Source organism: Phyllostomus discolor, chromosome 7 (assembly GCF_004126475.2).
Source record: "Phyllostomus discolor isolate MPI-MPIP mPhyDis1 chromosome 7, mPhyDis1.pri.v3, whole genome shotgun sequence".
NCBI classification, from domain to species: Eukaryota; Metazoa; Chordata; class Mammalia; order Chiroptera; family Phyllostomidae; genus Phyllostomus; species Phyllostomus discolor.
The window spans coordinates 116,535,675-116,557,996 of record NC_040909.2 but is presented as its reverse complement, the minus strand read 5'-3'; the positions used below and the strand labels follow the sequence as shown (position 1 = coordinate 116,557,996).

At 38.9% G+C, this 22,322-nt stretch overlaps 1 protein-coding gene and 1 long non-coding RNA gene across 3 annotated transcripts in view; both read right to left on the bottom strand.

Annotated features, from left to right (window-relative positions):
* OXR1 (oxidation resistance 1) overlaps positions 1-22,322 on the bottom strand; it is a 376,616-nt gene that overhangs the window by 289,008 nt on the left and 65,286 nt on the right. For both annotated transcript variants that reach the window (XM_028534085.2, XM_028534087.2), the window contains exon 2: positions 12,099-12,269. In XM_028534085.2, coding sequence (XP_028389886.1) covers positions 12,099-12,121 — 23 coding nt within the window. In that variant the 5' untranslated portion in view covers positions 12,122-12,269. The remainder of the gene's footprint in view (positions 1-12,098; positions 12,270-22,322) is intronic.
* LOC118501764 lies at positions 6,153-7,955 on the bottom strand. The gene is made up of 2 exons (XR_004904420.1): positions 7,557-7,955; positions 6,153-7,356 (listed from the first exon to the last, which is right to left on the bottom strand). It is a non-coding gene; the product is annotated as an uncharacterized LOC118501764 (long non-coding RNA).

Below are 22,322 nucleotides of genomic sequence, written 5' to 3'. Positions count from 1 at the left end.
AAGGCCATTTTAGTACTAAATAATTATGCAGGGCATCATTTCAGACTAAAAAGATTAGCAAAATTGGACAAATATTATTTTCATTTTTCTCCTTTTGGAACAAGATACTGTATCACTGACTGGCCCTTGTCCATGAACCCCTACTTTATGATCATATGACTTCACTGCTTTTTTCCAGAAAATGTCCTATGATTTTAGGGAAATGATCTATCAATGTCAGCCAATAATTTATGAGGAGGAGAGAGGGCTAAGAGACTGTTAGAAAGGGCAGAAGATGACAGAATGCAAATCTGAAGAAATTTCTCCAAAGTGTAGAGGTTAAAAATACAGAGCACAGAATGGGAGCAGAGTGATTTTGTTTTCTTAAATATCAGGAAAGCTCTTGTCTTAGCACAAGTGAGCCACAGCTCAAATGAAGAGCTGGAAATATATCCAATGGACTCATGTGCCCAGTGACAAATGTCTGCATGCATTAGACATAAAATAACCTTACAGCAGCCGAACCCATCACCTCCTATTCCAATGCTCAAAGATTTTTTTAAACCATCACCTTCCCACCTTTGATATACTCTCCATTACAACACCTGGCAGGAGATCAGACTGTGCTCTGGCGAACATTCAGCCATTCGCGAGTGCACAGTGTACCTGCTGAGTACCAGGTGCCTGCGATGTGCAGGATGACCTCACCCCTGTCCTAGCAGTCTGTCCAAATCCATCCCACCTGGGAGATGCAGTTTCCTACATGTCATCGTGCAGGTCCTCGTAACAGCTAAAGCTGACATTTGTAACTTCAATCGATCACACTTATAACTTGCCAAATGTAGTATTTTTATATATCTGTTTTAATCTCCAAATGCTTAAAATCTGAACTGGGAACAAATCTGGAGGGATACCAAGCAAATTCTCACTTCAGGAAAATTACTCTCTCTTATTCAGTTCATGAGAACCCAGCAGTAATAAATATAATGAATGTTTTCACCAGGCAACTGAATTAATAGATGCTTTTTAAATCTTTTCTTATCATCATCTTTATAGTCATCCCAAATATCTAGCTAGTTTTCCATAAAAAACACTGAAATGAATATTTTGGATTGAAAAACATCATCAAAATTTCAATGAGCCTCATTCTATGCAAATTCTGAATGCAATTTTGTGGTACTCTAAAAACCTCAGGGAAAATGTCTAAATGAAAATGGCACCCAGCGACATCAATTAGTTTGAATTTCAATTTTTTTCTGTCCTATTCCTGAAAGCACTTTGTATCAGAAATCTAAAACTCAAGAGTAGTTAACCTAACCTAATGTGCGTGTCAAATGTTGGAGTAAAACCAATTTTCGGCTACAGCAGGAGCCCGTGAAGCTCGTGAGCTAAAAGCCAGGAAAACCATCTGGAACAGCATTATCCTCTACGTGAAATTTAGCAGCCAGAAAAGATGGCGGACATCTCAGAACCTCACCAATCCACCACGCGTCGCCGACTGAAAGAGGGAGGCCGGGGCACTTGGCTCTTTAGAAAGTCATCTCATGTTGGAGATCATTCTGTCTCTGCTGCTGTTTACTGGCTGTTCTCAATACTTAGCACCAAAATGCTAAAATCATGCACCGTTTTAGCTAATCAGACCTAGGTCAAAGAAAAAATTCCACTTGAGTTCAATGGGGATCTATAATTAATAGTTTCAACCCCCCAAATATGATTATGTGATCGCTGTAAATGTGAATGTGAGAGCATTCAGCTTTCCAAATTCTGCAGAATCAAAACACATTCAAAGGCTCGAAGCCTTGTTATTATGATACACAGATATTTATTTCTTATTACTTGGGAGTAGTGTTACCCAGTTACATAGCATTGAGCAATGAACTGATTTTGTCCATAATAAAAAATAAGTTTGCTGAAATACCAGTAGGGAATATTAACACTATCTGATAAATAAAATATAATTATTAAAAAGAGAAGAAAAATACATAAGTGTTAAATATGACTTAAAATGAATAGCTGAAAAGAAGTATATGTAATCCTGGAGAGATACTTCCTGGATCAATGGTAAACGTGCATTCAGGAAGGCAGATGGACTGGCCAGGCCTCCTTATATAGGCCCCGGCTTGCATAAGTCCAGTGAGAAAGAATCCAATAGGTTGAATGTTACATGTTTGTAAAACCATTTGGTCCCATTCCAGACAATAAAGTAATTTCCAAGCTTTCTCAATACGCTGAATCTACAAGTCCAGAATGGCAAATGAAGATGGCAGATATCCACAAGTGATTTTTTTTCTTTCTGTGATCTGGATCATATACTATTGACAATTAACACTTTGGAATGGAGTAGTTTAAAATAATTCCCAGCATGCCTGAAGTTCCAGCCTTTTTGATTTCATGATCTAATTAAATTAAAGCACACACACACACACACAACACATGTGAGGAGGAATGGGACCAACATTGAGTTTCTGATTTCTATTTTGTCAGGTACAAATATAAAAAAGAAAAATAACCTAATTTCCATCTATAACCAGTACCCTAAAAGAAACCACATTTGACCACCAAAAGTGTAGAATAGTCATAATCTTAAAATCGAACTGAATTTTTTTCTAAGAAAGAACATCTAGTAATTTTATGCCAACATTCTCTCCAAAATATACATTAGTATTTGGGTAGATGTTTTATGGCATTTGGTTCCTCACTAAAACCACACATACATTAAACAACCAGTACAGACTAGACACTTCTTTGCTGAATGTACCTTTGTGTTTATATGTTTAAAATAATCTTAAAGTTTATGGGGTAGGAGAAAAAGATTTAAAAATAAATGTAAAACTTAAGCTAAACAATTGATAACCTATTCTTAATTTCCACAATTTACAAAATCATTCATTAAGGACTGTAAAAGTAAGATAGAATGCTTTTATGGATGAAATCTCTTTTATATTATGTACTTAATTATTCATATGTATCAGATTTGTGGAATCTTTTTAAATGAATGATAATGAGACACAAGCTATATTTGTGAAAAAGGTTTTACACTAACCTCTTTTTTCTTTCATTATTACATCTTATCAATCATATCTGCTGAGTATTTATATTAATAATATAAATTGTTTTCACAAAATTTGAACATCAGAGAGAAATTAGATCAAGACTCTCACTGAATTTTGCTATATTTATACTTATTCATTTTCCCCTTTGATGATATGGCCATTCAGATCTTTTGTCCATTTTTTTTTCAATTTTGTTAACTCCAAAGATTTTTTAAAATTGTGGTAAAAAAACCCATAATAATACTGACCACCTTAACTAGTTTTAAGAGTACAACAGCAGTGTTAACTGTATGCACATTGTTCTGCAACAAATCCCTAGAACTTTCTAATCTTGCCAAACTGAGACTTCCTTTCCCCATCCAACACTTTCCGTTTCCCCGGGTTTGCCTACTTTGGATACCTCTCGTAACTGGAGTCATGCAGTGTTTGTCTTTTTGTGACTGGATTATTTCACTTAACATAACTAAATTTATACTAAATTTATATTTAATGTAAACATTCATCTGTAACCTAATAAGTGAGGAGAAAGTTTTCAATCACATTTAAAATATAATCCAGTGGTTCTCAGGACCTTCACGGCCCACTGCCACCTCTCCAAGCTCAGTTCCGGGGACCCTCCCCTCTGCTGGCTCTTTCTACCAAACTGGCTTCCTTCCTGGGTCTTCAGACGCACGGGTACCTTTCAGCCTCAGGGCCTCGGTCCTTCCCATTTTTCTGCCTGCAACGTTTCCTACGAGTGGTAAAGCTCATTTCCCTCTCTGCTTAAATATCACCTTGTCCAACAGGCTTTTCCGGGCCAAGTCCTCACCCCATCACTCTTTTCACTCTGCTCCATTATTCTTCACATCACTGTCTAGTAGTATTTAAAAAACAGAAACTTCTGTTTCATTCATCATTCTATCCACAACCTCAAAAATTGCACATTGTACACACTCAAACATTTTGTTGAATGAAGAGATGGGTGAATATAAACCTAAGAAAATATCTTCTAATTTACATTAAAATGTAGTGCCAGTCTACATACAATTAAACTATACTAATTCATCTCTTTGTGCAAGAATTATAGTTAAATTCCTATAAAACTCACAATAACAAACCAATTCTTTAAAAAGGGACATAAAATCAGATATAAATGAATGCACCTAACTTGCTTAGCGAGCATCCAAATGGGTTAAAAAGTGCTTTTTGTTTTCTCAAACAAAATAGCTTTAAAATCAAGGTGAACTTGCCCTGGCTGGCGTAGCTCAGTGGATTGAGTGCGGGCTGCGAACCAAAGCATTGCAGGTTCCATTCCCAGTCAGGGCACATGCCTGGGTTGCAAGCCACGGCCCCCAGCAACCACACATTGATGTTTCTCTCTCTCTTTCTCCCTCCCTTCCCTCTCTAAAAATAATAAATAAGATAAAAAAAATCTTCCTCAAATCCTGTAAATAAGTAAATAAATAAATAAAATCAAGGTGAACTCTTTTCACAATCTTAAAAACAAGTTAAAAAAAAAACAAAGTCCAATAAACAAACACAAAAATACAACTGGGGATATATACCAAAACAGTACACCATTGAAATTTTAGACACCAGTGGCAAAAAATGTTTGATTTCACAATTTAATTTTGATCATGCTGAAAATAACAAACCTTAGCTTACATAACTATTTGAAAAACTGAAATGATTCCATAGATCATTCACTGGTATTTATCTTAATTGCTCAAGTCCAAAAAGGGCCGGTGCATAGTTACTGTTGCCTTAAGTTTGGGATGGACAATCCAATTTTATGTTAAAGCTTCGACAGTCTAAAGAAATATTGCTGTGATAATTCACTGTAGCTCTTTCACAAGAGAGTAAATTATGATTTCTCTGAGAATGATGAAAAGACATATTTCAAAACATTTATAGTCCTGGATGCTTTTCAGAAGGAAGCTGATACATGGAAATCCCTCAAGTCACTTGTTTATATTTTTCCCAATACTGGCTGTGAATTGGCAATCATCAATCAAATGTTTCAATCAACTGTTTCTAAAGGCTTTTAACCAATGGTGAGGCTGGGATGAAGGGCTGGTCAAGGGCATGGGTGTAGGCTTCTGCTATGAAAGAGAGTGAAACTAATTGTTCCCTCTGGGAACAGAACTTGTGACCTCGGATTCATTAACTTCACAAGAAAGCAACCTCCTCTAAGCGGATCAAAACTCACCAAACAGTTTTCTTCAAAATGTGATTCATGTCTAGCTGGCACAAGTACTTAAGAACAAAAGTAAAATATTCGTTTTAGCAATTATTTCATTATTTAAGGAGAAACAATTTGAGGTAGAGATATGGAGAAAAATAAATATCTGAGATGTTTCTTACAAAGGTTTTATTTTTAAAAAGCTATTTATAAAGGCATATAGCTCAAAGCCAAAAATGGCCAGGGATTCTAAAAACATAATGTGGTTACTTAAAGTGTCCAGCCCAAATCAAAATAGCATTAATGATGTTAATAATGACGTGGTTTCTATTGGAAAAGGCATACTATGAATAGAAACACATATTGGAAATTTTCAGAATTCAGTAACTTGACTTGCATCCAAATCACCACACTGTAACTTAAAGTGTTATATAATTTTAGGGACAGATTTTTATTTCTCTTGAGCTTTCATTTCGGCCGTATTATTCTTCCGTCTGCCTCTCCTAGCTTATTTGCCCCCTGTTTGTTCTCTAAATCAACTTACTCATCATCTGTGCTCTGGATCCATGACTTTCTAGCTGAACAGCCACACTGTTTTAGGCTCTCAAACCCACCCTTCCCAGCACCTAAAATATATTAATCATTCATTCAACATGGACTTATCGTGCATACTGAGAAATACAGAACCTTGACAAGTAAGCTTTCCTACCATTTGGAAAGTCTTATTTTTATTTCAGTTAGAAACATGTGATATATATTTACATCTAGACTTTTCCTTTTTTTCTTCTTCTCTAATAAAAGGCTGTTGACAATTCTGATGTGCACCTTTCACTGTAAAACTCGGGGTAAAACTTCCCCTTGCAATGTCTACTTTATTCACATTTTTCCCCTCTATGGGTTCCGATCCCTCCAAAAACAGAGATAATTCAAGACTCTACTTCCCCTGCCATTGCAAATGCTGTCCCTGACAGTCTGCCTTTTAACAGTGTAAATAGGGCAAGTCATTTGCAGAATAGTGGCTAAGGTAACTTTTGAACAGAAATCCTTATTTTACTTCCTCCTTAGAATAAATAGGCTGCTTCTGTCCCTCCGGTTTTTTTTATTTTTTCAACTAAATCCAGGTGCCAAAGTATGATAAGGAATGATTCACCTCTTCATTTATTCACTAAAGAAGAACTTATATAAAACTATTATAAATAATATGAATAATCTAACAAAGCAAAGTATCTATACTTCTAAATTTGCATCTCTCTCAACTCTAGGATTCTAACACACTTTTACTTTTGGATGAAGAATATAATTCAAATTAGTTTTCATCTTGTGGTAGAGCATTATTAAGCTTGCCAACATCCATAACAGCATTTTACACTATAAGCATGCTCAGTAAAGGCCATTTACCACTTCTAAATTTAGTCTATACAACCATAATTTACAACACAATTCATACTTTGTTTTATTCCCAATCTATGGGCGTGCTTGACGGAATAGTTTGTGGACATATGATAAAATTTTATCAGTCAACTCTAAGTACACATTTCTCTGACAATTATCAGCACGTTTTCAATATTTATGAGGGGCTAAATCTGGTGAAAGGGCTGGCATACACGATGGGTCCTTTCTGAAATAAAAAGAGAGATGAGGTGACGAGACACCTACTCAGAAATACAAGTTTTCTGCACAGCCCGGATGTCTGCAAGCCAGGGAGCCACAACAAGCAGGGCCTCCTCGCCAGGGGCCCTGCATGGCATAGCACTTCGTGACCGGATGGCTGAAGTGAATAACGCTACTGCTATACGATGTCACCCAGCCTTTACATGTGATGATGTCAGTCAACAGCCATCAAATACAGCGATGGCCATAGAAACTGTTCAGTGGGCCCAGAAGAGGTCAAAGTTTCAGACATGGTTTGAGTCCATTTTTGCAAAACTGCGTGAACATATGTAGAAAGAAATAGACATTAGCATTTACAACAGGGTAGTCTTTGAATGGTACGATTTATGTTATATTTTATTCCTCCTTTATAATTTTCTGTAATGTTTGACCCTTATAATTAGCATATTTATTTTTATAACCAAATACAAGATATGTATTTGCACTTCAGAAAAATAAGCCATTTTATGCCAAAGCTGGAAAAACAAATATCTATTTTGTCCCTTAGAACACCTCAAACCAGCCCTGGCTGGCGTAGCTCAGTGGATTGAGCGCGGGCTGGGAACCAAAGTGTCCCAGGTTCAATTCCCAGCCAGAGTACATTCCTGGGTTGCAGGCCATAACCCCCAGCAACCGCACATTGATGGCTCTCTCTCTCCAACTCCCTCCCTTCCCTCTCTAAAAATAAATGAATAAAATTTTAAAAAAAACACCCCAAACCAAACCTTTTGAGATTCCTTGTCACATTAAGTCAGTTATTTGATTACTTAGTTTTCTGGCTAAAACACCAGCTCCTACGCGAGCAGCTGTTACTTTTCATGAACACTGCACCAGGCTCTCAGCACAGGGCAGGGCGCAGTGGAGATGCTCAGTAGATTACTGCTTGCTCTTTGGCTTCTCGCTCTCATCCAGAGTCTTCTTTCTCCCATACCTGGCTCTAGATGAGTTACCTCCACCTCTGCCAGGTGCCATACAGTCTTTAAGATACGGTGGGACAAAAGCTGAAGTGTTTGCAGGCATCACAGTGGAAACCAACTGGGGGTCAAAAAGATGCATTTGGCAAAATTGGTTGAGCCGCTCTAAATACTGGTTAACATGGGGAGAGCAACACTGAACTAACAGGAGCTGAGGGTGCAGAAGGGTTCGGGAGAACAGAAAGTACGTGATTCGGCTGAGGGTCTCTGTGGGATGGGCGACTGAGGGCCGTTCCCGTGGAATTGTAGCAAAGTGCTGATATCCTTCTGTTGTGCTCTCCTCTCACAATGAGAGCCTGACTGACACTTTCTAGCTGGTAAAATAACGGTGGAACAAAGATTTCTATTTTGTAGTGTATATAGCTCACTTTACATAGTTTTAGAAGTTCAACTAAGTTTCTGATAGCAACAACCTCCTTGACTGCCCTAAAAAGTGTGGGGGCTCCTCCCCTGCCCCCACCCCCCACCCTCAATACTGTCCCAATGCCAGGCAGTGCTCCCAGGCGCATACACTCACTTCCTTCCGGGAGAAGCCCCAGGGCTTCCACATGGGAGGCCCTTAAGGGAAACCTTCTAGCTGGAAACGGAAACTGGGGCACTGGCTTCACAGCAAGGATACGGTATTGACGAGCACTCTTCTTGTTTTGCACAGGGAGGTCAGTGGTTAGGAGCACCACCTGGCTGCCTGCGTTCCTCTCCTAGCTCGGCTATTTTGTGGCTGTGTCACATTGGGCAGCCCCCTCAGCTGGCGATGCTTCACTTTCCCATTTGTGGAGATAATGCAAATGATGCAAATAATCACACCTCATTCCTGATGAGGTTGTTGTGAGGAGGATGTGGGTAAATATCAGCTCGTGTCTAAAAAGGTGCCTGGTATGTGGTAAATGCCAAGTACGTGTTCACTTGATAATATTAGCTTAGCTTGCACATTGTAAATATATGTTTTCAATGTTACATATGTTATATATAATGTATGAACATATTTTTTAAAGATATATATGAGATACATATCTTAAAAGTATTTTTACAAGGAGAGACTGAGGACAATTGTCGGAGAAGGAAGCACTTAAAGTCCTTTCAAGCACCCCTGGCATCACGCCGTTTCCCTCTCTGCGCTGTGGGCACAGGGCCCTTTTCCAAGTCTCTGTGCCTCTTCCTGTCTCTGGTAAATTATCTCTGCCACCAGCAACTTTTCTGTCTCTCACACCACAGCCTGGACCCGTCGCCTGCTCATGGATGCCTGCAACAGATTCTCTACATCCCTTTATCTCCGTCTCAACCAGCATCAGCTCAGTCACCGTCTCCCTCTGGTGAATATTTACTCAGCAGGAAGATTCGTGAAAACATCTGTGGTTTGGCACCCACTCTTGTAAGCCATTCCCACCACCCTCCATACCTGACTGACAATACAGTTCCTAGAAACTTGGAAGTCTCGGAGATTCGTTTTCTTTTTGAGACTTCCATCAAAGGGCCAAATTACTTTATATTTCTTCCGCAGGCCATACACATAACTATGAGGGCAAGAACGTTGTTATTTTACTATGTACAAAGATAAATTTCTTCTGCTGGATATTTAAAAGCTGGGTGTGTTCCCTGGTAACTGTCGATATAAATGTATCTTAGCCTATGCTTTCTAAATTCCTAGGTTGATCTGGGAATCACACTCAGGCACCAGTCCCTTCCTAAGAGCTCAGCATTGAATTTTAAAATCAACACGTGCATATGGTCAGGTATGCACCACATCACGGTGGGCAGACCGAACTGGCCACAGACTGAAGTAGGTTTGGACTATAAACGCAGGGCTAATATGAATGAGGACGCCAAGCCAAGGAGAGTCTGGCAGAAGTGAAACTCCAGAGAATGAGAGACAACATGGACAGTGTTCCTCTAACTCCAGGCTGTGAAGAAGCTGCCCTGAGAAGCAGGCAGGGGTGTTAGGCACGTGCATCCCTACTGACAGATGTATCCCACCAGGCACATTCTGTCCCGACGCCTCTGGACATGGAAAGCAGATACCTTTCCTTGCTGTGATGATGCAACGTCAGCCAAACTTCTTGGATTCCCAACAGTTAACAGACGACACTGGTCAGGCCAAGTCAAGTGTCCTGAGCATGTTTAAGTTGCGTATCTTATTTTAAATTCATAATCTGTCAACCCAACTTCTTTTCCCATGTCAATATTTTCATAGCTGAGTTTCTGGATTTCAGAACAGAGAGCCAGACTCTGAGCTGTAGTAATTTCACGAAATTAATGTAGCTCTGTGAACAATTCCCACAGAGAATTGATGAGTTACCATTCACTTCTATTCACAAGTGTATAGTATGATGTTTTCCTAAATATAGACTTCAGATGTCAGGAAATATAGAAAAATTACAAAGGTTAATGTGAAAAAGAAGGTTAATGGTTTTTCAACTGTGTATAAGTGAAATAAATCAGCCATTTGTTTTGCATATCTTAGATCTCCTTCCTAGGTTCTTTGCCAGCATGTGGGGATCACAAGTGCTAAGAGGGGGGATAAAGATGCCAGCCCTCCCACAGCTGTGTAACAGTGGACAACTGTAACAGTGGGAAATCGTAACCCACCTCACCATTCTTTTCACATTGTTTCTGCAAGTGCTGACTCTGACGAATATGTAGCTTGTAGATGAACAGCATGCTTGCATAAGAATCCTAGGAATTAACTTTGAAAGATACAGACTCTGACCTTCAGGCATCCCTGCTCTGGGAGATTTGCTGACCTTCAGCTGTGGAGCCCGGATGACGTGGAGCCAGGATGACTAACCCAGGATGATGCACACCGGACCAGCACCTGCCTCATTGGAATGGGCTGTATTTGTCTGCACAGAGAGAACTTTTTAACCCCATTCCTTTGATCTTTTTGTTGAGTTCCCCTCTCCTTCCTTACAAAAACCTCTGCCTCTACTGAGAGGTGGAGATGGGCTTTGTGACATGAGTCCCCCATCTTCCAGGTGGCCAGCACCTGAAAACAAACCACTTTCCTTTATACCACCACCTGCCTCTTAAGTATTGGTTTTCGTTGTGACAGGCAGCTGGACCTGCGTTTGGTTCCAGTTCCATGACAGTGTGGCATTGTAAAACAAATAAAAATCTCCCTGTATAGAAATCTAACGTGGAACATTAGCCAGAATTGAGGGTACTGTTGAATGAAAATATCTAAGAATTTTTCTTTAAAATTTGAGCCTTTGACAAGAATTGTAACAAACTTCACATATGTGAATTCTGTAAGATATCCCCACCACTTTAAATTTTACTTTAGAATAAAAACACTAATTTACCAGTGAATTACCTGCCTCGCATTTTTTGTTACAGATTTACAATGCACAAATTTAAAGAACACCTACTAAATTGCAGATGCTGTGCTGGGCAAATGGGTTGGAGTCACAACATACAATCTCTCTCTTCGTGGAGCTCACAGTGTTAGGGACGACCCTTAATCAAACCATGATATCACATCAGGGACACTATTACGTGAGGAATACATACACCAAGGACAGGCTCCAGGGACAGCCTGTGAACCAAGCCAACCACACCCTACAGTGAGATATGACAATCATATCTATGTTTTCATCTCTCTCTCCCACTCCCTCTCCTTCTTCTTCTGGTTCACATGTTCAATAGGGTGAATTTACATTTCACATACTCAGATATTTATATATTAAAAAAAAACAAAGTTCAACAAAATGTTTCAAATTCATCCCTGCTAGCATTACTCTTCATTGCCATAAGTTATTTTTGCTAGAAAATTGTCTTTATACTTTTTAAAATTATAAACAGCTTTAAGACACAAACCATAAGTAAATGATTACCCAGAATGCCAGTTCTTTCGAGATATAAATCTATAAGGAAATTTCCTCTTCAATGTTTGAGTTCTATCCAGTTCAGAAATAAGAATTCTGAGGAAAAGTGTTATTGAAACAGTGCCTATCCCACCCCCAGAGCCATGTTCCAGCTTGCTAGCCCTGAGTAGACAGGAACACTGCAAGGCTATTTTATTCCTACTCCTCTTTCCCACAGGGTGTGCTGAAAAGAAAGGCTTTGGATGTCACTGGAAAGCAGTGGGAGGCTTGAACCATTCCAGAGTCCCCAGATACCAGAGTGCTGAAAGTGTCAACCTTTTAATGCTAAGTTGCTTTCCTTAGCCGAACAAGGGACGACAATCTCTGTTAACTGGATTTTTCAAGTTTGCACAGTACAACTTATAAACTATTGTGTCATGATATACAAGTGTTTGCAATTAAGGTTGGAAAGTGAGCCACTTACCATGATAAATTAGATACAGACATTGCAGCAATGGAGGGAGCAGTCTCGTGGAGCAGGCTTCTCTTGAGTCCAGAATGGAAGGGTAGGTCAAGTAGACAAGACAACTGGGGACTTTAGCTTGGCTGCTGGAAGGATGCGCAAACCACTTAGTCAGTCACAGTTCGAGAAGACCTGTAAAGAAGAGGAAGAGAGGAATACCTATAGTGCCCGGTCTATGTGACTTTTCACAGATTTATATCATCCAGTCAATAGTTTCTCGTGTCATAAGACACACCAAAGAGAATATTATTTTTTCCTTAAAGTACAAGATAAGTCATAAGCCAAAGATAAAATGAAACCAAGCTTATGATGAGCTTATAGTTTTATCTTGAAATTCAATTGAAAGGTCATTAAAATGTTTATTCCCTCAAGTCGACAATTCCTTGTTCATTCAAGGAAAGCATACGTTTTTAGAGGCACCCCATCTCGATTACCCACAGCAGACACTATGAAAGGAGTTCTTGGCACAAACTGTCATCATGCCCAAAGTTTAACAGAAACTCATTCACTGTAACTGAGTAAAAATTTATGCTGAGTAACATGAGGGAGGTAAGCCGTGTGTATTTATAAATACAACAGATATTGCCCACATTTTTTTTTGAAGTACTTACTGTGTACAGGTTCCTATGATCCTGAACTGAAATTTTCTGAGGGTGTAATTAGTTCCCTGCTAGTATGTTAGGCACCTTAATTAGTTTGGTGCATTAATCCTGTCCTGCTCAGCTGAGCATTTGTTGAGCATATACTTTGCACATGTACACTATCCCAGGTATAGCTCATGGGTAAAGATGAATGAATGAAACATGACTGAAACACCGTTCCTGCCCTCAGAGAGTGCTTTATGTAAAAAGGACAACTGCAAAACAATACGGTAAAATGTTCAAATAAAGGTTTACACAGAGTACACGGAAGCACAGAAGAGGAGCTTCCAGCCCAGCCTTAGGGGTTTGGGAAGGATTGCTAAAGAAAATATGCCCCAAACTACTGCCTTTCAGTTTGGCTACAAGTTTCAAGAGAAAAAAAAAATTTTAAATCAAAATGAATTACAAAAAACAGTCTATTTCTCTCTCATATAAATAAAATTTGAGCCTTCAGTCTGTGGCGGATATGGAGGCTCCTTTCTTGGTATCTCACGTGGTTCCCCTTCATGTCCCAGTGGCCGCTGAGCTCCAGCAAGTGTCTGCTGTGTTCCACTCAGCAGAAAGAAGAGAGAAAGCAGGATGCTGCCCAGAACGTACACACACACACGACACTTCCACTTGCATGTCTCTGGCCAGAGTCACTTAGCCATTCTTATTCTAAGGGAGACTGGGAAATGCAGCCATTATTCTGGGCAGCCAGAGGGTCAACTACAAACAAAGGTGCTTAACAGAAAGGAAGGGGGTGAAAGTGGGTGTTGGAAGAAAACTAGCCTTGTCTGCCTTCATGTTGGAGAGTAGGTATTTACCCCCTCTACTGGAATTCACTTAAATTCACCTTTACCCCCAATACTTTATGATTCTGTACCTACTGCAAAGTGGCAAACATGGGGTAAAGGGGAGGTAGAATGACTCTATCATTGGTAATTTTACATATTTGTGTATAAATTTAAATATTAAACATCTTCAGTTTTCCTAAATCATTCATAGGTCAACAACTTATGTTTTGTGCCCTACTATTTACCAGGCTCTAATTATGTACTAAGGACACAAAGATTAATGAAATAATAGTCTTCGCATATAAAGGATTCACTAACATAAATGCCATCAGGAAAAAAATAGACAAAATAAGCTACGATCTAAAAACTGTTCTGTATGTACCATGCACGTGAGTAGCTATCGGGGAACAGAGAAAAATCCTTAATTCCAGTGGATTCTCATTTCAGTGGACCCTGAATGATAATGGAGTAAGCAGCTATAAGGTCCATATTTTAAATTGTGTCTTTGTATTCCAAAAGAGGCTTTCAAATCCATCTTGACCTTGGTTAATTTAAGGCATCTGGATTTACATGTGGAACTCCAAATTCTGCTCCCCAAACCGGTAATTTCACACTTTCAAAATCTGTATTACCCTATTCTTATCAAGGATTCAGTTAGCAAAAAAAGAAAAAATAAGTATGTAATATTGTCTGATGCAATTCTTCTAGATATTCTTAATCCTATTTTTAGGGACTGTGTAGCTGGATGTCATTATTTTAATACCTAACGAAATTACTTTTACTGAATTATACTTTGGGGTTTTGCCAAGAGTTTGCATTGGGGAACATCACTGAAGAAAATAATAAACAAGCAAAAGCCGGGGATGTGAAAGCAGCTATTTAGAGGAATATTTGCCAACACAAAAATGCTGTTTTTATGAGCACTCAAAGGAAAAGTGTGTCAGGTTTCAACACCAGCAAAACTATTATCCTAAATTTCTGATTTGCCTTAACCCTGGGGGTGTGGGGGCATTATTGCAATTTATGCTTCTTTCCTTGTATTAACTTAGGGGTAAACTCTGAAGCCAATGTGTACCATTTCTTTAAGAACTCTTCAAGGCCTTTGAGGTTTGCTTTTTTATACTAACCTCCCCCCTTTCCCTCCAATTTTAATTTTTAATCTTTGTTTTGTAAACACATGAATAAAGACAATTTCGCACATATATACATTATATATATGTAAATACATAACAAACCCTTAACATGTTCATTTTAGAGTTAAGAAGAGTACAATTAAACAGCATAATGCCCAATTTGTTCGCTTCTACGGAATGCAGATACAACATGCACAGAAGTTTGAAGCCAGGATCTCGGCTCAAACCATTGTTTTTGTAGGTCAAAATGGTCAAATATTGTCAATGTACCAGTCTTTGTTATACCTTAATAAGTGAAGAGTCCCTACGACAGCCTGTCATTCCCTTCAGTCTAACTAAACTTTACAAAGGCTTCCTCCTGACCCTGAGCCCTGACCTGCCTTTCCTTTGAGTACTTACTTTAGAAAACTGGCAATTGTAAGTTCCTTCTTTGCCCCTTTGAGATATAAATCTTCGTCCATCCTCTTGCCAGTTTTACAAGCCAGGAATGTCTTGCTCAAGGACCCGGGAGCCATAAGGCCCTATTGCCAAGGCTCTGTGGGAGGATGGCTGCAAACATCCCTAAGGGCCAATTAGCAAACACAGGTGGCCCACTCATGCCCGCCGACCCCCCAACCCCCTCAGCACTGTTCTACAAGCTCACCCCAGCTGCTGAAACCCCTCCTGCCTTTTGTCTCAGCAGAGTTGACTTCAGTCGTCTCCTCTATTAGGTGCAATAGTCTTGAATTAAGTTTCCCGTGCTTGTCGAACTCTGTAACTTTTCTTTGAGAAGGTATCCTTTTCCCTTAAAGCTCAGGAAAATTTCTGAAGATGCTGGCAGTACTGTTAAAAAGTGTGATATTTTCCCAATGTCTTTTGCCTGCAGTAACTACCAACTTGGATTTGGAAAGCTGTGAAATTGTAAAATTAAATAAATATTAGAGAACTGAACTTTTCCGATTTTAAACCTAGATGTCGATAAGAATAAAATGCTTGAACACAAAAAAATCATAGTGATTATTCATAATGTTACAATAATCACTCTGGCCTTCATTTTGGTATTCTATCATGTCTTTACTTTATCTGCAACTTGTCATTCATTATCTGATTAATTTCTTCAAGGATATGCAGCCATGAGGCAACCAGTAAAGTTTACTGAGTTGAATCACAGCAAAAGAAAAGAAAAACCCTATCGTGTTTACATTTTTCTGACGTGATGTTTTCTAAAGGCCACGGCAGTGGGTGTGTTATTCTTTTAGTGACATTTAAATGACTCATGGCTTCTCAATGCAACCTTTCCAGAGAAAAAAACTTTAGGATCTTCAAGCAAGTTTATAATTCACAGTCTTTATACAAATCCAGTATCAGTCACACTTAAGTATATATGCTTTCATAGCGTTCAGCTAAACTCTGATTCCTGAGAGCCACCATCTGCCCCTTTGTCACAAGGGAGTGAGGGCGTGTCTTTGTGTTAGGGGAGGCTGTCCAGAACACGTGGAGGGTGAGGGACAAGCACAGGTACACTGGTCACTTTAGGTCACTCTTCCAGTGCGATGTTGAGGAGAATAGTACGTAAATGTAATAGAAGACCCTTCATTCAACATGTTTACTAAAATATCAACAGCTCTTAAACAACAGATTGCTGAGATAATACTTTACCCAAATAATCATTGTAATCATTTTACTCATGAATAAGATTCTGGGCTTCAAATTCAACCGAAAGGAATACTATATCTTAGTATGTTCATTTAATTGTCATTACTTTGTCATTTGGTTATATAACCTAAAAGAACTTCTGTAAAGTGTTTTTTAAGTCAATAAATATATTTTAAAAATAAAAATAAATTTAAATTTTTTAAATTTTAAAAATAAACCGATTTTATTTAAGCCAAAGAATTTTCATTACCTATCTCCATGAATACACAGATGATTTTATATTTTTAATGTTAAAATTCCATGAACATAAGTTTAAATACCTGCCAGATAATAAATATGTTTTTATATATTCCACACATAAGACAGTAAATATATGAAAATTACTTAGAAGAAGAAGGAAAATGATTGAAGGTTTTGGATATAAGCACTATTGAGTGTGCATAATAAGTGGATCCCTTTGCTTTTCCTAGAGAAAATAGATCTTGGAACCAAAGGGATACTAAACATTATGGGATAATTTCAAACTGCGTGAGACTAATGGTCCGCCTGGTTTGGTTGACGTGATGCAGTGCACAGGAGAGGAGGTGCACACGCCCTCCAATCCCCTTCAGGGCATGGGTGTGTCTGTGTGTGCTGGTTTCAGGGGTACAGCTCAGTGGTTGGACAATCACATACTTTACATGGTGTTCCCCTAGATTATTTCCAGTACCCCAAGTGGAACCATGCATAGTTATCACAATATTATTGACTACATTTCCCACGTTTTACTTACTTCCCTGTGGATATGTTGTATCTGTGCTCCTTAGACCCTTCACCTCTCTCTCCAAGTCCCTCTACAACCCTCCCCCCGGGCAACTGCTAGTCTGCTCTCTGTGTCCGAAAGTCTGTTTCAGATTTGTTTGTTCACTTATTTTTGTTCATTTGCTTCCACTTATATGTGAAATTATAGGGTATTTGTCTTTCTAACTGACTCTTTTCAGTGAGCACAATACCCTCTAGATCCAGCTATGGCACAGGGGTGTCAACCTCATTTTCACCAGGGGCCACATCAGCCTTGAGGTTGCCTTCAAAGGGCTGAATGTAATTTTAGGACTATACAAGTGCAACTACTCCTTAACTAGGGGCAAGGAGCTGCCGCTGGGTAGAAACAAGGTGGAGGATCGGATTCGGCCCGCGGGTCCTGTGTTTGCCACCTCCATCTATGCTGTCACAAATGGTAAGATTTCATTCTTTTTATGGCCGAATAATAAATGAATAATAAAATCATTAGGTAAGAAAAGAGCATTTTGACACTAAAGATTCAAAATAAATGTTAGCAAAAATTAGAATATTTTGAATTTTTAAGAGCAGCTTCCTATTTATTATCACATCAAACCAAAGGCCTCTTTCATACCTACGGTTCCCCTACAAACTAATATCAATATCCCCCATCCCCAACCCCTACCCTGGTAGAAGTGCTTCCTTACAATGCTCATTCCTGAGCCCTGACTCTCCTACAACATTCTGATTCTCCTATGTGACCCGTTGTTTCCTTTCCCCTCTAATTGCACATTTACAAATTCTTCAAAGAACACCCCAAGGCCCACAGATTCTGTGAACTCTGGCCTCATAGTTCCAGGTTTCTCTGATCTCCCCTCTTTCTCCTCTATCCTACACCCACTTTAGCAATTAAAGTATACTGAGCATTAAAATGTGTACATAATCTTTCATGTATGCTATTTTTACTTACTTCAATAAACTAAGTTTGCAAAGGCCAGAAAATGTCTTTTATGCTCAAACTCCAGAGAAACTAGGTAAGTACCAAGTACTGTCTGGGTATTAATAAACTAAAGGACAAAACGCAGTATCTTAACAGCAATATAACTTCAATGGCTAAAAATAACAGTTTGAACATTACCTTTTTTCTTATTATATTCTCATACTTGTATTTTGAGTTTTAGGACCTCCAGAACCAATCAGTTGTGGGGAAATATATTATTTCTCTTGTGAAACCTCTGGCTAAATATATAGATAAATCTTTAAATAAGCAAGGATTTGTCTATTCTCTTTCTCTCATACATATTTCTCTGGATATAAGATTTTAAAAGACTGGGTTCTGCCTTGAATTTTATCATTTATATTATCGCTATTGACTTTTAAAATAAGAAATGTATGCATGCAGAGCAAAATCGAAAGGCTATGCAATGAAGGATAACTATCTCTGCCTTTTCTGTCCTCTCTCCCCAGTCACCCGGTCAGCTCACCTTCGCTGAGGCAGCTGCTATTATTACCAGTATTATTATCCTTAAAAAGATATTGTATGGCTTCTATGCACTATCTATCTATCTATCTATCTATCTGTCTGTCATCTATCTATCTACCTATCATCTATCTATCACAAACATGATAGTGTATTATACACACTTCCTCCTGCAACCTGGCTTTTACACGCATATGTAACCATATATCCGTATACAATATTTCCCTATCAGCCCACACACAGAGGTGCCGTGTCACCTTTCAGGGGTTGTAAAGCATTTCATTGAATGGATTTACCCCCAATTTATTTGTCCATCTCATACCACGGGATATTTAGTTTGCATCCAGTATTTGCAATTACATACAATTCTGCAGTGCATATCTTTGTATATATGATACAATGTACGTGCATATTTGTGGATAAATATCTGGAAGTAAAATTTCTGGGTCAAATGTACTCATGTTTTTAATTCTGACAGATAATGGTAAATTGCATTTCACAGAAGTTGTATCAATTTACATTCCTACCGGCAATGTATAAGCTTAATCATTCTGACATTATTGCTTCTTAAGAGTTCTAGTAAACCAGGTAAATTTTACAAATACTAAAGTGTACTCATTTTCCAAGCCAGAAATACTTGTCCACTGGTATCCAGCTAATCCCTAAGCCTCGCTGATTCTGCTTTAGAGGTACCTTCGGAATTTATCTTCTTTTCTCCATTCTTACTGGTTCTGTCCACTGTCCTCTGTTGCCCGAATAATAACAAGGGCCTCCAACTAAGCTCCCTTTTCTAGTTTAGCTTTCTTCTGCAGCACACTACACACTGAATGGTCTGCATGGAATGCAGTCATTCCCCACATAAGAGCTGGAGAGACAGGGAGACGATATCAGACAAACATGTGATTTCCAGCTATGCTTCTTGGTAACTTCTGATCTCAGAAAAGCTAAAGTACATTCCCTAGCTCGTTTCTTTATTTTTCTTTATTATTATTTTATCTTTTTACTTGTAGAGATAGGGGAAGGGAGGGAAAAAGGAAGTGGGAGAAACACTGATGTGTGAGAGATATATTAGTTGGTTGCCTCTCACACGCCCTCCTACTGGGGACCTGACCTACAACCCAGGCATGTGCCCTTATTGGGAATCAAACAGGTGATCTCTTGGTTTGCAGGCCAGCACTCAGTCCACTGAGATACCAGCCAGGGTGAGTTGTCCTATTTATTTTTAAAATAGGAATGTTTATGGTATAAGATCATGGCAAGAATTTTTTAGAAAATAATGCATGAAAGGAGTTCATTTCCTGGCACATAGTAAGAGTTCAAAAATAGATAATGGCAATAAAGATGATGAGGAGGAGCAGGATAAACTGATGATAATAAATGTCTGTTCCAACACCCTTTAACTGCTCTATTTTGCACTCATGGTAGAGCCCTAATTCCTAAAGATAGTTTACAAGACTAGAGGTGATCTGATATCCGCTTACTTTTCCACCTTTCTTTCTCACTGAGGCCTGTACCACTCTTGCCCAAGCCCCTACACACTTTATTTCAGCTAAACTGATTTACATTTTTTCAAACCTGTGTCTCTTCAGCTTATAGGCCATTTGCATGATAGTTCCATTGCACATTACATGCATCTTTTTGCTTTCCCGCTCTGCGTGGCTACCTTGACACATTACACCTCCACGGCGATAGCATTTCTTTCTAACTTTCCCAGCTCTCGTTAGCAGAAGCTCTCTCATATCGCCTGCTCTTAACCCATGGCAGTTTTTAGAAACACAGGTTTAATTCTTTGATGCTGGTGTGTATTTCTCTCCAGATCATAAGTTTCTTTTCTCTTTTTTAAAAGATTTTATTTATTTATTTTTAGAGAGAGAAGGGAGGGAGAAAGAGAGAGAGAGAAACGTCAATGTGCGGTTGCTGGGGGCCATGGCTGCAACCCAGGCATGTACCCTGACTGGGAATCGAACCTGCGACACGTTGGCAGTTTCTTGAGGGCAGACAACTAGTTTCAACATAATCTAGGAAACCCAGGGCCCACCACAGTGCCTGCGATAGAGAAGGTATTTAATACATTTGCTGGAGAAAAAGAAAAGAATAAATGTCTAAATCAGGAACTGTAGAATTCTACAAAATGTGGAATTAAAAGTAGTATCCCTTTTCCTTTGAAAATATAAAAGTATAATTTATTTAACTTTTTATCACATTTACAGGCTTCAGATTCAACATATCATTATTTAAACAATTTTTATATTTGTTTGAAACATATTAATCATGGAATATTAATTACAGGAACTTTGAGTAGAAGTCATTCTATTCTCAAATTTGTTTTGCTTCTCAGTTTTATCCAGAATATAGTTTTGTAGTAAAGTACGTAAAGTAACACCTTTTTGTTTGGATATGTAAAGTGGAGTCGGACAATCCTGATACTCTAGCTACTTTGACCATCATCACACAGAATTCCTAACAGGAGACAGACATGTGTCTCCCTGGAGCAACTGAGGTCAGCATGGATATAGACCAAATGGAACAAGTACCTTCTTCATTGTTTTCATACCATATTAATACCTAGCCTGAAAATACAGCCTTTGCAGAGGGCTGAGAAAACCCACCCATTAAAACTTCAGATCGGCACAGACAGTAACCTTGGTGACAAGCCAAAACAAAGCTTTCTGTGTCCTTCCACTGCCCTGCAGCTGTCATTTTACTTTTATTAAAGCCATTTCAGGGGAGGTATTAGTATTTAATTGAGCATGTCAGTAATTGGTTTAAAAGCATTTATCACAGAGATGTGACTATATTTATGATTACCATAAGTACCTACTTCAGAAATATCCCCCCTGCCAGGTCCAAATTACAGGAAGTATTTACCATAGCCAGAGAAGTAAAGGACTATGGACTTTACAGTCATTCTCAAATAAATTATCGTACTAAACAAAGATCACCTTCACCTTAAAAGAGCTTGGGATTCTTTTCTTCAGAATAATCGCGCCAGATATTGTTATAATTTTCAGAGAAGATTTCCTTTTAAGAACTTATAGGAACTACAAAGACACCGCTTCATCGTGCTTCCGTGCTTGATCTCATCTCCTCTTGACCCGCAATGCACTCGCAGGCTGCTCTGTCGCCCACACCCTCCATCTCTGCCTCCTCCTGGTCCTTCTCCTCTGTGTCGCTGGCTCTATACAGCCTTTCCTTGCCTCAGCCATGACTTCACCCCACTCCTTTCTCTTCCTTCTTCCCTCACTGACACACTCTGCAAAAATATTACTCCACATCCATTGTCTTCCCTGTTTCTCCGCCCATTCTTGCTTTCTGATCTCTACTTCAACATTCTCGCCATCAATCAACTGGTCAATATTTAACTGCTGACCCCCATAGCCCTCTGTCAGATGCCATGTTCTCTATCCACTTGCCTTGAACTGTCCTTCTTAGACCTCCAGGATGGTGGAGTATCCAGCCTCTTCTAATCCTCTCTGCTCTTCAGTGACCCATCATCATTCTCCTGTTGCATTTATGTTGCATTTATGCATTCTTCAAAGTTCTGTCCAAGGTGACTTTCCCAGTAGATGATTCAGAAATTTCTATCTATGGGTCTCATCTTTTCTCCTGATGTCCAGAATCATTTTCCCTAATTGTTCATTAAACAGCTGCCGAATCTTGTTTTTGGTTTTGCTTTTTCAGTGTACTTTTTCAATAATATATTTTTAAGTCATTATTTCCTCTTTACTACCACCACCAACCCCCCATGTTCAAGCCCTTGC